Genomic DNA, 15,656 nt, shown 5'->3' with positions numbered 1-15,656 from the left:
AGAAAATAAATTATGCTAGAAAAAGAGAACTGGCGGTAGACACAGAACCATACCGAAAATATGAGGAGAGCATCATATAAGCATATAAAATGACTCAGTAAGGCTTATTAAGTAATTTATTCTTTAAGCCACAATATGTTATATTTGTAAATCAGTATAATTTTTATTTTAATACACCCTTCCAAAATACCTTGGAGTCACTTTTTGAAAATAATTAGCCCTAAAAATCAAAAAGAAAGTAGCTGTATTACAAATGTGTTACGGTGGCTTTGTGATTTTATTAAGAATTAAATATCCCTTTGAAATAATATTCAGTAATACATTTTTAAACTTTTTTTCCAAAATTATTTACCATGTATTTCCACATCACAGATTTACTGAGCACATTTCTTATTCTTTTTCCTTGAAAAACCATTGCTCTAACTGCAACATGCTGCATTAATTTTTAAGGCTTTTAAAGGAGAAATTACAATGCCTGCTGTGATAATTGTGTTACGACCCTAACTGTGGCAATCACTTCAAAACTGCTTCTTTGCTTATCATTAGTAATGCTAAGTGATAAAAATAATTGGAAGTATTCTGGGAAATGATTGTTAAACAATTTTTAATATTCTGAAAACTCAACCCAGAAAAGTCTCAGCACCATGGACTGGAATTACTGTATGATAACATGGACCCTTCTAAATCTCTTCTAATTAAGTAAAATCTCTAAATGAGATTTTCAATCAATCAATTCCCTCAACCACTCCTCTAGCTAGCTACCTACCTACCTTACAGTCAGGCTCATTGAGCCAGTTGCCAGATCAGGCTGACAACAGAATAATCAAGATAGAGCAATTTCCTGGGATCAGATCAGTTCAGACACAAGTCTGAAAGCTTTAGAACTGCTTTACTTCAGGGCAACCAGCCACCCAGTATGTGTCAGATGGGTTAAAATGAAAAGCAATCCACAGTGAGTGCAAAATGATCATTTCTTGCATCTTCTATAGGTCCGAGAAATTCATATGTAAAAGATAAAGCATCTTTTCCATGACAGCTCATCTGAAATAATCATCAGTCACTCTTGAATGCTGAAAATTGATTTTATAAATATAATGCCCTACATTTTGTTTTCTTTTAAAAGAAAGTCAACTTATCCAAATGATTATTCTTTTGGAATGTACACAGTTCTCAACAAGTGACAAATGACAAAGCACAGATGATAAACCAAGAATAAACATGGATAAAAATCAATCACGACTTTCCTGCTTATTATCTTATAAACATCTGGGTTTAATTCAACCCAAAGATATATCAGATTAGACTCAACATAGGAGCATAAAATCCATTTAAAGTAACTGATTATACAAGAGAAAAGATAATGTGAAATGCATACACAGATCAGTGAAATGCGTTTTGTTGCTATCAAAAGGGCATAAAAGCAAAGTCTTGACGAGGGCTGTGGTCCCATAACACTGCTCAGTCAGTGAGATCCTCAGCGTCACGCATTTAAGTAAGCCCATCACAGTTGCTGCCAGTAAATGGCCCTAGTAACTACTGCATTTTTTAAATGCTTCTTTCTAACCAATACCTAGTTGAAAATATATAAATAAATGAGATTTTAAAATAAATGCATTGGGAGGAAAGTTGTGTGAAAATAACAAAGATTTAGTAATTTTTTTTCCATTGGAATATTAGAAGATTAAACAATAATTCAATTTAGGAAACTTACACCTAAACTGGGGCAAAGGGTATATCTATTTATGGGCCAACTCTGAAAAGCCACATAATATTAAACTATGAAAAGGCTTAAGTAAATAATACTTAAAAATTAACTTTGAAACAGCCAAGAAATAAAGATTCTTCTATCAAGGACATATTGATTATATGCACAGAATGGCACTCAAGTATTTTTTCAAAGGATAGATGAATGAATTGTTGGGTCACATTGAAAACCCCTCCTTAGGAATGTGGCTTTTATACCTGATTATTCTTGCCTGTCAGTTCATCAACAGTTTCAGATTGTTTCTCCAACGCTCGCTCTAACTTCTTATGTTTAAGCTTCCACTGCCTAATGGATTCTTGAGCTTTCAGTTTCAGGTCTTCCCTCCTCTTCTCCGCCTCCTCTTTCAGAGCCTCTGACTGCTGGAGCTCACTGAGGTACTGCTCAGCCTGCTTGGTTGCATCCTCCGCATGGCGAGTCAGCTCTGAGATCTGAAGGTCAGCATGTTTACGCTCGGCCTCACATGTGTCAAAGTGATTCTGGATCTCCTTAAGTCGATCCAACATCTGCAGTTGCTGTTTTTCCCCATTCTCCAGTTCACGTGTTAAATTCTAGGAATACAGCATGCGAAACATTAGGAACAAATCCTTGTCAAAATTGGGTGTGTAGCATATCATCAAACAAGAATCTCTAATGTCACTGAAATGGAAATCATCTGTATTAAAATTCATTAGCAATCAATTTAGAAAATATGAGTCCTTTTCTTTGTATTTTATAACCACATTAGTTGGGAATAATTTTTTATACAAATATTCCCTCTTTCTTGGACTATTTTATTATCCAAAAAGGGAAAATATGTGTTTCCAATTGACTGTCACTAAAATAGAAGGCACGTTTGAAGCAAACAATGTGCATTATTTTAGTAACAACCTAGTGTTTTATCCAGCTGAAGAAATATAGATGTTTTAAAATTTGTCAGGTTATCAGAGAACTATTAGTAGCAATCATATATAACATTTTGCCTTCTGGCAGCAAAACAAAATTATAATAAAAAAATAAAAATAAGTAACAATAAAGTGAAAGAAACATCAGCATAGATAACATTAGGTTCCCAATAAAGTGTTTATACATTATTTCCAGATAAACCAACATAATATTATACATTGAAGCACTTATCTCAAGCTGATATGAGTCACTATGGTACAGATTTATAAATACACTTAATTTAACTTTATTTTGAATATTTCTCTAATCAAGAAAAAAACCTTCAGTCTAGCTTCCCTAAAGCCAGGATGGTGATTATATATTTGGAAATTACACTAAATCATCATGATTAATACATATTTTAAGAATAAGTAAATATCTATTTTAAGTTTAAAAATGAGAAGATATTGTTTCATGCAAGTTTATACAAATAAAATAATCATTAACATTAAGCAATTAAAGAATCATTAACATTAAGCCACTTTTGTAAAGCTTTGTAAGAAAGTGATAAATTCAGAAATAAAGCACTTACAATGAGTCACATAAGCTGCCCCTCCTGAGCCTTAGTTTCCAAATACTTAGTGGCAACAAAAGTAACATAAAAAGGTCATGTGTCCAAATAAGAATGGGTTCAAGGGGTTGGAATGAGGCTGTGAGTTGGATAAACAATAAATAACATCTCCACTGTACTAAGGTCCAGAAAATGAAACTAGAAACATTTACCAAGCTCCTTTGGCCCCAACAGCAGAGTTTCCAGGTCCAGATTCCATGATTTATGGCTCAAATAAGGTTAAATATAATTTCCCTCATGATTAAAATCATGGTTTGACATTATGGCAAACATTTTTTTAAATGCCTCAAAAACAAGCTTCATTTTCTGGGCAACAGGTTTGCATTTGTCCAGTTTGCTAAATTCAATGCAGCCTGGAAGATGCTTCATCCACCCAAATGGTAAATTGAGAACTGTGTACTTCTGTGTGTAGAAAATTCTAAAATAAGATGAGAAAACCCTTGTAATTGTGGTTTACCTTTTGCTCTTATTCTAAAAGTTTTACCAATATGCTGGAACTCAACTTGATTAACAAGCAGCAATCAAGTGATTCCTGATCAAAAGAGAAATGGAACTGATTTTTCCTTTCAACAAACACTTGGAAGGAAAGTGGTTATACTTCCTGTTCATCAAGCATATGGTTTATAGAAATATTAATAGGACATAGTTTTAATACCAGAAAAGCTAACTTTAATTAGGGAGGTATTCTCACTAACCACTAACTTATACTAGATAGTCCCAGGTGCTAAAACATGATGGAGAGTTACCTAAAGGGGTCTATAGACTACAATGTGGCTGCAGAGAGTCTCCCATGGGAGATGATGTATAAGCTGAGATTTAAAAGAAAAAGAGCTAGCAATAATACTCAAATAACTATGACTGTGACTGAAATGCATTGAGTACTCAAGTTATACCAGAGATTGAATGCTGTATATGAATTACCTCATTCAATTCCAACACAAATCTAAAATGAGACACTATTATCCCCATTTCAGTGAAAAGTAACCAATATTTGCTGCAGTTAATAACTTGCTCAAGATCACACAGCTAATAAGTGAGGGCATAGGGATTTGGACCTGGATAGTCTGCTTCTAGAGCCCATGTTATCAACCTATTGCTAAACTTCCAGATTCTCAGATGACCCCAACTCCATGCCTCTTCAGTCACCCACTGCCATGGTTTTATCTTGGTGTTTTTATCAGAACTGCCACCTTTAAAGCAAGAGGTTCCTCACTCCACCCTCTTCCCATAACTCTGGATTTAATTACCAATCTAATCAGCTATTACACCCTCTTCCTTCTGTGTTATCTGTGCTTCATTGTCAAGGAGATGACCATTCCCTTGAGATTTCTTTTGCTAGCTTTAAATCCTGGCTCTCTAACCCAAACACTGTATTTTTTCACTTTAGCCAATCTCTTGCTTACATCTAGACTCCCTCTTTAAACTGTTCATTCACTGAACATAAACAACAAAACACCAACTCTAGGTGAACTTAAAAAATTCCTAATTCCTACATCAGGTTGAGTCCTGTGAGAAAAATCACACAGGACTATCAGTTGATGTGACCACACAGACAGTCAACTCACTGGCACCCAGAAAGTCTTCCACATGCCTCAACCCAGCTCACACAAGGGCCATTATGACAAAAAGTCTCATCTCCAACCCTACCATTTTTACCCTTGGTTTTAATACGTACTATAGCTCCTCCTTCAGAAGTAAAATTGGGCAGGCAGTTAGTGCAGGATACCCCAAATATGTCCTACTTGTAGTATTTTAAAATTTACCAATGGTCAATTTCTTCTCTTTTCCAGCCCCCAAGGAAAGGGGATTCTTCCTTAGACAAATAGCCTATCTCTGCGATTTTCCTACTTGACTATTCTGCTTTGCTTCTCTCATCTCAAAAACTAACAGTAAAGATTTTAAAAAATAAAGAAAAGAAAAACAACACCAACAAAAGCACTTTCCTTAACCCTAGATTATCTTCTACCCAGTACCTGTACTCATCTTCCACTTAAGCCAAGATCCTGGAAAGAGTGGTCCATACTTGATGCCCCCACAACCTTATTTCAGTTCACTTGGTTCACTACATCTGGTTTCCATCATACTATGAAAACAGCTCTCATCAAGATCCCCAAAGATCACCTACAGCCAAATACAATAACTCTTTAAAAATCTTACTTTCGGAGGCAGAGGTGGGTGGCTCACTTGAGCCCAGGAGTTCGAGCCCAGCCTGGGCAACATAGAGAAAACCCCGTCTCTACTAAAAACACAAAAATTAGCTGGGTATGGTGGCACACGCCTGTAATCCCAGCTACTCAGGAGGCTGAGGCATAAGAACAGCATGAACCCAGGAGGTAGAGTTTGCAGTGAGCTGAGCTTCCGCCACTGCACTACAGCCTAGGCCACACAGCGAGATGCAGTCCAAAAAAAGAAAAATTTCCTTCACCTAGTTTCCCTGTAGCATGTGACGCTGTTAATAACCCCTTGCTCATTCTCTCTGCTTCCTTAACTTTCATAATACCACTTCTCACTAGTTCTCTATCTTCTTATTCTTCTTTCAGAATCTCCTTTCCTGAGTCTCTTCTACCATTTAGCCTCTTAAATCTAAATAACTCTATAAAATTCCAGTATTATGCATCATCCCACCTACACAATACCCTTGGTAGATGAGTATTTAGGTAGACAGATATTAGTAGGTATTAGTGAGTCCTACATTCAGAAGCCATACTAACCCCTCATCTCCAGACTTTCAAATATCTAATGGCTTCATAACTTTCTACACTTAGAAATCTCACAGGCCTCTTAAATTTAGCAAGTCAAGAAGTAAACTTATCTGAGGACCAACTCCTAACAAAAAGGCGGTCCTACTAAAATGGCAGGAAAGTGGCTCTCTGATGAGGGAGGATGGAAATGAGCTGAATTGTGTATTTTAATAGTGAGAAGATCTGAAATAATCACTGTAGGAAAAGAGGAAATGAACAACTGATAGATGTTTAAAAGATAACAAACAGAAATAAGGTTCTAGTTAGATAGTCTCAAATTTATAATGGGCCCAAGAGTATACCACATTCTTTGGATTTCTCCAGCAACTCACTTGAACCCAGAAGCAAAGTAAGTTCAGGGTTATTTATTCTTCTGTAATTACACAGCAACAACAGGGAGCACAGGATTCACATATTCAAGCCCAGAGCTTACGCAGGCAGACTCTTTTGTTCTCACATTTAAAAACTGCGGACTCTTATATTAACATGCTAAGTGCAATAATTCACTTTGAATAATATTTGAAAAGATCATGTCATTGATTGGGTATGTGAGCGTAAATGAACAGAAAAAGGTATGGATCTTCTTGTAAATAATCGTGGTTTTCACTACTCAAGAGAAAGCAGGTTTGAATTTGTCCTGGATGAACACCTCTTCTAACTGCCCTGAGTCTAGAAACTATCAGTAGCTACTGCTTTGCTATCAGCCTGTGTTATGTTTCAGGTAAAATTCATCAGAGAGGTCCTTCCTATATTCTCCTAAGGATCCTATTCAGCCATTGTTTCGGCATTTCTTTAATCCATCTTCCTCAAATAACCAATCAGAAAAATCTAACTGTAATAAATATTTATCCCACATCAATCAAAGGACTATACTACAGAACCCTCATATCAATTCCCAACACACATACACTCTCACTCACATACATATGAACATATACATAGAGCACATAAGTGTACAAACACATAATAAATCCATGCATAAATGCTTTCAGGGTATTTATAGTAAATATTAAGGCACAAGTAGTAAATATTATTTTCCTGATGCACTACCTGAAATGCTAAATGAAAAGCATTTTTCTTATTTATTCCATTATAATGATTTTCAGTTCTATTATTACTATTATATATTCCTAAAGGCATCTTCTACACTGAAGAACTTTTTATATTTAGATTGTGTGAAATTATCTCAGCCACTAAAGCAGAATGGTTAAATTTCATATCACTTAATTAAGTCCATGTTTATTTCTCACTATATAAGCAGTGTCAAAAACAGGAACAACTCAAAAACAGAAATATCCATATTACCATAAATTCTTGCCCATACATTGCCAACAGGCTTATAAAAGCTCCATCTAAATCTAAAACTTTATACCTTTCAATTCCCCTTCTTTTCTCTTTCTTTCTTCAAGTGGGAAAAAATGTTGATGAGTAGTTGTGTTGAAGGTCTCAGGTTTGCTGGTAGTTGGAAGGATTTATAGGACTCAGCATATTACAGTCATAATTATGTTAAGATTTATTAAAGAGGAAAGATAGAAAGCAAAATTAGCAAGGAGAAAAAGGCACATGAAGTGAAGTCCAGTGGAAACTAAGAGTCCACTCCCAGTGAAATTACACAAGACTTGTTCAATTTCTCCAGCAGTGAATTCTGACAACACATATAAAGTGTAATCTATCAGGAAAGCTCATTGTGTCCAACATTTTAATTAGGGGATGGTCACTTGGGCACCATCTACCTGTATGGAGCAAAATTTTAGACTCTCAGAAACCAGGCGGTCAAAATAAACTATATTTTTTGTACTCTAGACACAGTAAATTCTCCTTATTATTAAGTAAAACTTTATTTCAGCATAGAAAACTACTTATCATCCAAGTTCTCAAATGCCAGAAAAGAACTGCTAAGCCTGCATTTAAAACATTTTCCATGAGGGTTTAAGAGACATAAAGTAGACTGCCATATAGGCGGCAACAATAACTACTAATTTTTTCACTGATGAAACGAAAGTACAATATAATATAATGCAATTTTTCCTCTACTCACACTTGACAGTGAACACACACAAGAGACTGGGCACCTTGGTGAACATTTAAAAACATATATCGAAAATGGAAAATCTACCCCCAAATAAACCAGGATAAACAATGCATATTTTAAATAATCATTTTCATTTATAGTATTTACGTACTTTGTATAGAAACTTGTAAGGGTAAGTGAGAAAGCTGCCAGACTGTAATGACTCAAAAGTCACATCTTTAGGAAGACAGTGACATATCATGGAAACAGAATGAGTCACTCAGGCTTGCGTTCAAATCCCAGCTCTGCTATCCTGTGACCTTAGAAGGGTGCTTACCCTTCGTGAACCAAAGCAACATTGTTGCAGGAAGTCAGGGACCCCAAACGGAGGGTCTGGCTGGAGCCGAGGCAGGGGAACATAAATTGTGAAGATTTCATGGACATTTATCTGTTCCCAAATAATACTTTTAAAATTTCTTATGCCTGTCTTTACCTTAATCTCTTAATCCTGTTATCTTCATAAGCTGAGGATGTATGTCACCTCAGGACCACTGTGATAATTGTGTTAAGTGTAAAAATTGATTGTAAAACGTGTGTTTTTGGCCAGGCATGGTGGCTCACGCCTGTAATTCCAGCACTTTGGGAGGCCGAGGCGGGTGGATCACGAGGTCAGGAGATCGAGACCACGGTGAAACCCCGTCTCTACTAAAAAATACAAAAAATTAGCTGGGCGCGGTGGCAGGCACCTGTAGTCCCAGCTACTCCGGAGGCTGAGGCAGGAGAATGGCGTGAACCCAGGAGGCGGAGCTTGCAGTGAGCCAAGATCACGCCACTGCACTCCAGCCTGGGCAACAGAGCGAGACTCCGTCTCAAAAAAAAAAAAAAAACATGCGTTCGAACAATATGAAATCAGTGCACCTTGAAAAAGAACAGAGTAACAGCGATTTTTAGGGAACAAAGGAAGACAACCATAAGGTCTGACTGCCTGCAGGGTTGGGCAAAAAGAGCCATATTTTTCTTCTTGCAGAGAGCCTATAAACGGACATGCAAGTAGGGAAGATATCGCTAAATTCTTTGCCTAGCAAGGAATATTAATATTAATACCCTGGGGAAGGAATGCATTCCTGGGGGGAGGTCTATAAACAGCCGCTCTGGGAATGTCTGTCTTGTGCAGTTGAGATGAGGACTGAGATACGCCCTGGTCTCCTGCAGTACCCTCAGGCTTACTAGGGTGGGGAAAACCTCCGCTCTGGTAAATTTGTGGTCAGACCAGTTCTCTGCTCTCAAACTCTGTTTTCCGTTATTTAAGATGTGTATCAAGACAATACGTGCACCACTGAACATAGACCCTTATCAGTAGTTCTACTTTTACCCTTTGCCCTGTGATCTTTGTTGGACCCTTATCAGTGGTTCTGCTTTTTCCCTTTGTCCTGTTCTCTCAGAAGCATGTGATCTTTGTTAGACCCTTATTAGAAGTTCTGCTTTTTGCCTTTTGAAGCATATGATCTTTGTACCTACTCCCTGTTTTACACCCCCTCCCCTTTTGAAACTCTTAATAAAAAACTTGCTAGTTTGAGGCTCAGGTGGGCATCATAGTCCTAATGATATGTGATGTCACCCCCAGTGGCCCAGCTGTAAAATTCCTCTCTTTGTACTCTTTCTCTTTATTTCTTATGGAAAATAGAAAGAACCTACGTTGAAATATTGGGGACGGGTTTCCCCGATACAATGTCACTTATAAAATGGACTCAATAACACCGACTTCCAGAGGAATGATAACCTACATGAAGATAAAGCACCCAAAAGAGTAACTGACACATTTTAGGAACTCGATAAAGATAACTTTTTTTTTTTTTTTGAGACGGAGTCTCGCTCTGTCACCCAGGCTGGAGTGCAGTGGCGCAATCTCGGCTCACTGCAAGCTCCGCCTCCCGGGTTCACGCCATTCTCCTGCCTCAGCCTCTCCGAGTAGCTGGGACTACAGGCACCCGCCACCATGCCCGGCTAATTTTTTGTATTTTTAGTAGAGACGGGGTTTCACTGTGGTCTCGATCTTCTGACCTCGTGATCCACCTGCCTCGGCCTCCTAAAGTGCTGGGATTACAAGCGTGAGCCACCGCGCCTGGCCAACTTTTTATATCTTGCTAGCAACAATGTTAGAATTAGTGACATAATCCAATGTCTATATTTTACAGATCAGGAAATTGAGGGACAGGAAGAGTGATCAATCCAAGATAAGGCAGATAGTTTTTGGCAGAGAAAGGACTAAACACAGGTCCCTAATATTCAATCCAATATTGATTCCACTTCACTATGATAATGACTTGGATACTATTCAAATGACCCCTTTAATAACTAAGTTGCCATGTTCCTTCCAGACAAGAGGAACTCCTGGATAGGAATCATATGATCTTGATGCAGAGGTGTTTCCTACATGTTTGTGAACTGAGAAAAAAAATCACAGGATAAGGTTGACTTGTGTTAAAACTAAACCAGGCATAGACTACTTACTTATTCCTTTCTACATTAAAGACACTAGGTTAGGCACTAAGGAAGTACTTCAGTATAAGTACTGATGGGGGTGAATATGAATGAGCAGGAGAGAACAGACATTGCTGTTAACTAGTAGAAACCAGATTTAAGTTAGTAGGTTTCAAGACAAACTACTCTGTTCAGCAAGACCTCAGAAAGAAGAGAAATGAAACATGAGAAAGAAGGCAAACTAAAATGTGAAGAAGAGAAAAGATTGGGTCACTTATGGAAAGGAAATGAACATTCACTACCAAAAAACACATGGGCAACAGATTTCACCACTGGTGGCTGATTATGACAAGTAATAGCTTGAGAGGGCTAAAGAGAGATTAAAAAATAAGGTCAGGTTGCTTATGAGTTCAAGGACTTTTTTGGCTGAGATGATGGGGTTTTCTAAATATAAAATCATTTCATCTGCAAACACAGACAATTTGACTTCCTCTCTTCCTATTTCAATACCTTTATTTGTTTCTCTTGCCTGATTGCCTTGGCCAGAACTTCCAATACTATATTGAATAGGAGTGGTGAGAGACGGCATCCTTGTCATACTGGTTTTCAAAGGGAATGCTTCCAGCTTTTGCCCATTCAATATGATATTGGCTGTGGGTTTGTCATAAATATCCCTTACTATTTTGAGATACGTCCCATCAATATCTAGTTTACTGAGAGTTTTTAACATGAAGGGATGTTGAGTTTTACCAAAGGCCTTTTCTGCATTTATTGAGAAGGAACCTAAACATATTTAGAAGAAAAAAAAACAAATAACCACATCAAAAAGTGGACAAAGGATATGAACAGACACTTCTCAAAAGAAGACATTTATGTGGCAAACAAACATAAGAAAAAAAAACTCAACATCGGTCGGATGCACTGGCTCACACCTGTAATCCCAGGACTTTGGGAGGCTGAGGGAGGCAGATCACAAGGTCAGGAGTTTGAGACCAGCCTAGCCAACACAGTCAAACCCCGTCTCTACTAAAAATACAAAAAATTAGCTGGGCACAGTGGCGGGTGCCTGTAGTCCCAGCTACTTGGGAGGCTGAGGCAGGAGAATTGCTTGAACCCAGGAGGCGGAGGTTGCAGCGAGCCGAGATCGTGCCACCGCACTCCAGCCCGGGTGATAGTGTAAGACTGTCTCCACAAAAAAAAAAGAAAAAAAAGCTCAACATCACTGATCATGAGAGAAATGCAAATCAAAACCACAATGAGATACCATCTCACACTAGTCAGAATGGCAATTATTAAAAAGTCAGGAAACAATAGATGCTGGTGAAGCTGTGGAGACACAGGAACACTTTTATGCTGTTGGTAGGAATGTAAATTAGTTCAACCATTGTGGAAGACAGTAGGGTGATTCCTCAAGAATCTAGAACCAGAAATACCATTTCATCCAGCAATCCCATTACTGGGTATATACTCAAAGGAATATAAATCATTCTGTTATAAAGATATATGCACACATATGTTTATTGCAGCACTATTTACAATAGCAAAGACATGGAATCAACCCAAATTCCCATCAATGATAGACTGGATAAAGAAAATATGGTATATATACATCATGGAATACTATGCAGCCATAAAAAGGAATGAGATCATGTCCTCTGCAGGGATCTGGATGAAGCTAGAAGCCATCCTCCTCAGCAAACTAACACAGGAACAGAAAACCAAACACCACATGCTCTCACTCCTAAGTGGGAGTTGAACATTGAGAACACATGGACACAGAAAGGGGAACAACACACACCAGGGGGGCCTGTTGGGGAGTAGGGGGTGAGGGGAGGGAACTTAGAGGATGAGTCAATAGATACAGCAAACCACCATGGCACACATATAACCTATGTAACAAACCTCCATGTTCTGCACATGTATCCCGTTTTTTTTTTTTTTTTTTTTTTTTTAGAAGAAATAAACTAAAAAAAGAAAAGTAAGGTCAGAAATTGACTTGGATACTGAAATCCAGTTTAAGCTTTCAAAGGTTTTCTAGCAGGAGAATAACATGATTAGGTATGTGCTTGAGAAGGATTAATCACCAAAAGACTTTATGCTAACACTAGGATATTAAATATTATGGCAACATTAAAAATAATTGAACATAATACTTTTAAACAGGAATGGACTTTTAGAACCAATTCTTTTCTCATCTGAATTGAATTTCAGCAGCCAAATTCAATGGAGCTGGCTTATCATACATAAGAACAAACTGTGTCATTTGAAAGACTGAAAAAGAAAAGAACACATTTGTCAGTTTTTCTGAAGACAATACACGTTTTCATTCAATTCAATAAATATTTACTGCACTCAGCAATAACCTAGTTGCTGAGACATCTTATTCATGAAGATGAGTAAGATAGCATATTTCTGTATTCTATTGCTCCCGAGAACCATAGGGCCTAGTAGGCAAGACAGACATCTAACAGTTCTTTTTAATAAATGTGATATATATGAGCCATTCTTTGTGCTCTATTTCAAATCTTGCCTTTCTTCCAAATTTATGCTGCCTAGTATATGCTAACACTTCATTCCTGAGTGCTTTTATCTGATTTTATGGTGAAGAAAGAAATGATACTTTCTTCAAAACAACAGCCCTATGTTAAAAAAAAAAAAATAGATAGTGGCTAAGGAAACAAAAGAAGTTAATTTAACAGTTACTACTAAAAGTATTAAAGAGAAAAAGAGTGGCCAATGGGGAAAAAAGAGACAGAAACAGAGGTGGAGGAAATAAAATGAATTCCCATGCCAGCCAATCCCGGAAGTCACACAGCTCCCAACACCACTCATGCCAAAGTATGCCTAGTACTATCTTCTTTCAGGATCAAAGTTCGGTTAACACCAGTGTCAGTAAAGGAGAGGAAAATAGGGAAGAGGAAAAAGATCAACATGTGAATCTGATCAACAAGACACTACTCCCAAATATTCACATGTAAAGCTTTTTGTAAGACTGCAAATTAATTTGACTCTACAACATTTAAAAAGAAAGATCCCAAGATAAGGGACAGGACAAATGGAAAATCAATTATTTGTCAAGCCTCTATTTCATCCTGAAACATTAGTGAAGAAAAAAAGCCACTTGTTCAATTTATTCCATTTTCCCAGTTTTATGGTATCTGAAAAAACCTCTTCTAAATTTTAGGACAAAAAAATTAACCATAAATTATTATTTTAATGTTTATACTAGCTAAACTGTCAGTTATTGGTATACCATATACATGACACAATAGTTGTAGATTTATCGTTACATTTTTATATATTTACATATATATATAAAACACACTTTTTAGTATACTAGAATAAACACGTGTACTGCAAAATTATGTGGATGTTTACATTATACTCATTTTACAGAACATAAAGAATAATTTTAAAATTTTAATCATTTTTAAATAATTATAACTGAATTAATGAAAAATTCATTTTAATATAAGTGTTTTGTTTACAAAACCTTGGTATGCACACAATTAATTACAATATTTCTTATATAAAAACACACAAACCAAACTGCAATGATGTGTTTCCTAAGACAGTTTCCAGAAGCACAGTACAGTGAAAAGTAGCAATTGCCTAAATGTATCAACATCATATACTGCAATGATGATTATATTTCAAACACAGGCATATAAAGTTCCATTCTTTCCAAGGGAAATGCAGTAACATTAAAGCTAATAAGTGGCAGACAAGCCAATGATAGAATGCCACTTGAAATATAATTCAATTAATTATCATAATACTGACCCTATAAACAAAAATTAAAGTAATCCCTGTCCAAAATATGACTTCTTTAAAATAGGGACAAAATGAAAATATTGAATGAATATAAATGCTGCATCTAAATGGGATACAAATACCACAGTGAGAAAAATAGCTGACGCAAGTGCAAAAACATATATATATATATATATATATATATATATATATATATATATATATAATTCCTATTTTGTATTTATTGAAATTCGACTGACTTCTAGCTTGTTGGAACATTTTACAGTTTCCTTGTGACCAGTTAATTGCATTTAGAGATGATTTAGTTTTAACTAAACTAAAATGGAGTAGATGCTTTAAAAAAATCTTCAAAGAAATTGTATATTGCATATAACATTATTGAGGTCTGTATATGTATTTATAAATGTGATATTAACATTAACATGAATTCAACTGACATTCACTTGGGTGCCAACTATGGACACAAGGATGCTCAAGGGCAATGAAAAATACAAGGCAAGTTCCTGTTTTTCAACTAAAAGAAAACCTGATTACTGGCACTGTCGTGTATGACCCAATAGCAATCAGCCCCCATTGCCACCTCCCTCTAACATATTCTCCTATCATATGGAAATCCCAAAACTGGATACTCAGCACTCTCTTGAGCTAGGTTTTGGGATAAAAATTAGGATCTGTCAATTAGATGCAATGTTTAGAGATCTGGAATGTGGAAATGAGGCAGGGACCATATTCTTGCTAATTTGGGCATACTAGTCATACAGTATAGTCATACTGTATGCTACTAGTCATACAGACATTATTTATTTTGTTCTGTGGTGGATCTCGCCCTTTGTCCTAGCTAAGAGGCTTTTGCAGCAGCAGCTTCCCAATCCCTGGAAGCCTAAGCAGGGCCAAGTCTGCCAATGATATTACAAACACTTACTAATAGAACACTAGAGCAGTTCTATTTCCAGTACTAACCCCTAACTGATATTATAAAGTTTTGCTTTTATTGAATAAACTAAAGAATTAACAAATTTAATGGAGTTTCACCTGAAACTTTCAGATTCTCAATTAAGCCACCCCCTACACATCTCTATTGGGAAATTAGTTTGACATATGCTTGCATGTCTTGATGAACTGAATTTATTCATTTCAGTTTGAGTGTTTCATGAACTGATACTGAGAGGACAAGTAATCAATCTTCCACAATCAGAACTAAGGCAAGTCTCTTTGAATAAAAGAACTCAAATCAATGAAAGGAAGTCTGGGAGCCCTGAACTATACCTACATGAAGCTAAATTAGGCTATCATTCATTGAGACCATACCATTTCAAATGGTGGTTTTTAAAGTAGTGATTGGTTGAAAGCAGAATACTATATTTAAATTTTAGTCAATTCTTTTCAACTCAA

The 15,656-nt window shown here is 36.5% G+C and overlaps 1 protein-coding gene across 2 annotated transcripts in view; it reads right to left on the bottom strand.

Annotated features, from left to right (window-relative positions):
- CEP128 (centrosomal protein 128) overlaps positions 1–15,656 on the bottom strand; it is a 456,203-nt gene that overhangs the window by 304,329 nt on the left and 136,218 nt on the right. For both annotated transcript variants that reach the window (XM_030803555.1, XM_004091859.2), the window contains one exon: positions 1,963–2,313. In XM_030803555.1, the coding sequence (XP_030659415.1) occupies positions 1,963–2,313 (351 nt within the window). The remainder of the gene's footprint in view (positions 1–1,962; positions 2,314–15,656) is intronic.

The sequence above is a fragment of the Nomascus leucogenys genome, chromosome 22a (assembly GCF_006542625.1).
Source record: "Nomascus leucogenys isolate Asia chromosome 22a, Asia_NLE_v1, whole genome shotgun sequence".
Lineage (NCBI taxonomy): Eukaryota > Metazoa > Chordata > Mammalia > Primates > Hylobatidae > Nomascus > Nomascus leucogenys.
The sequence above is the reverse complement of the archived record's forward strand: the minus strand, read 5'-3'. Positions and strand labels throughout refer to the sequence as shown.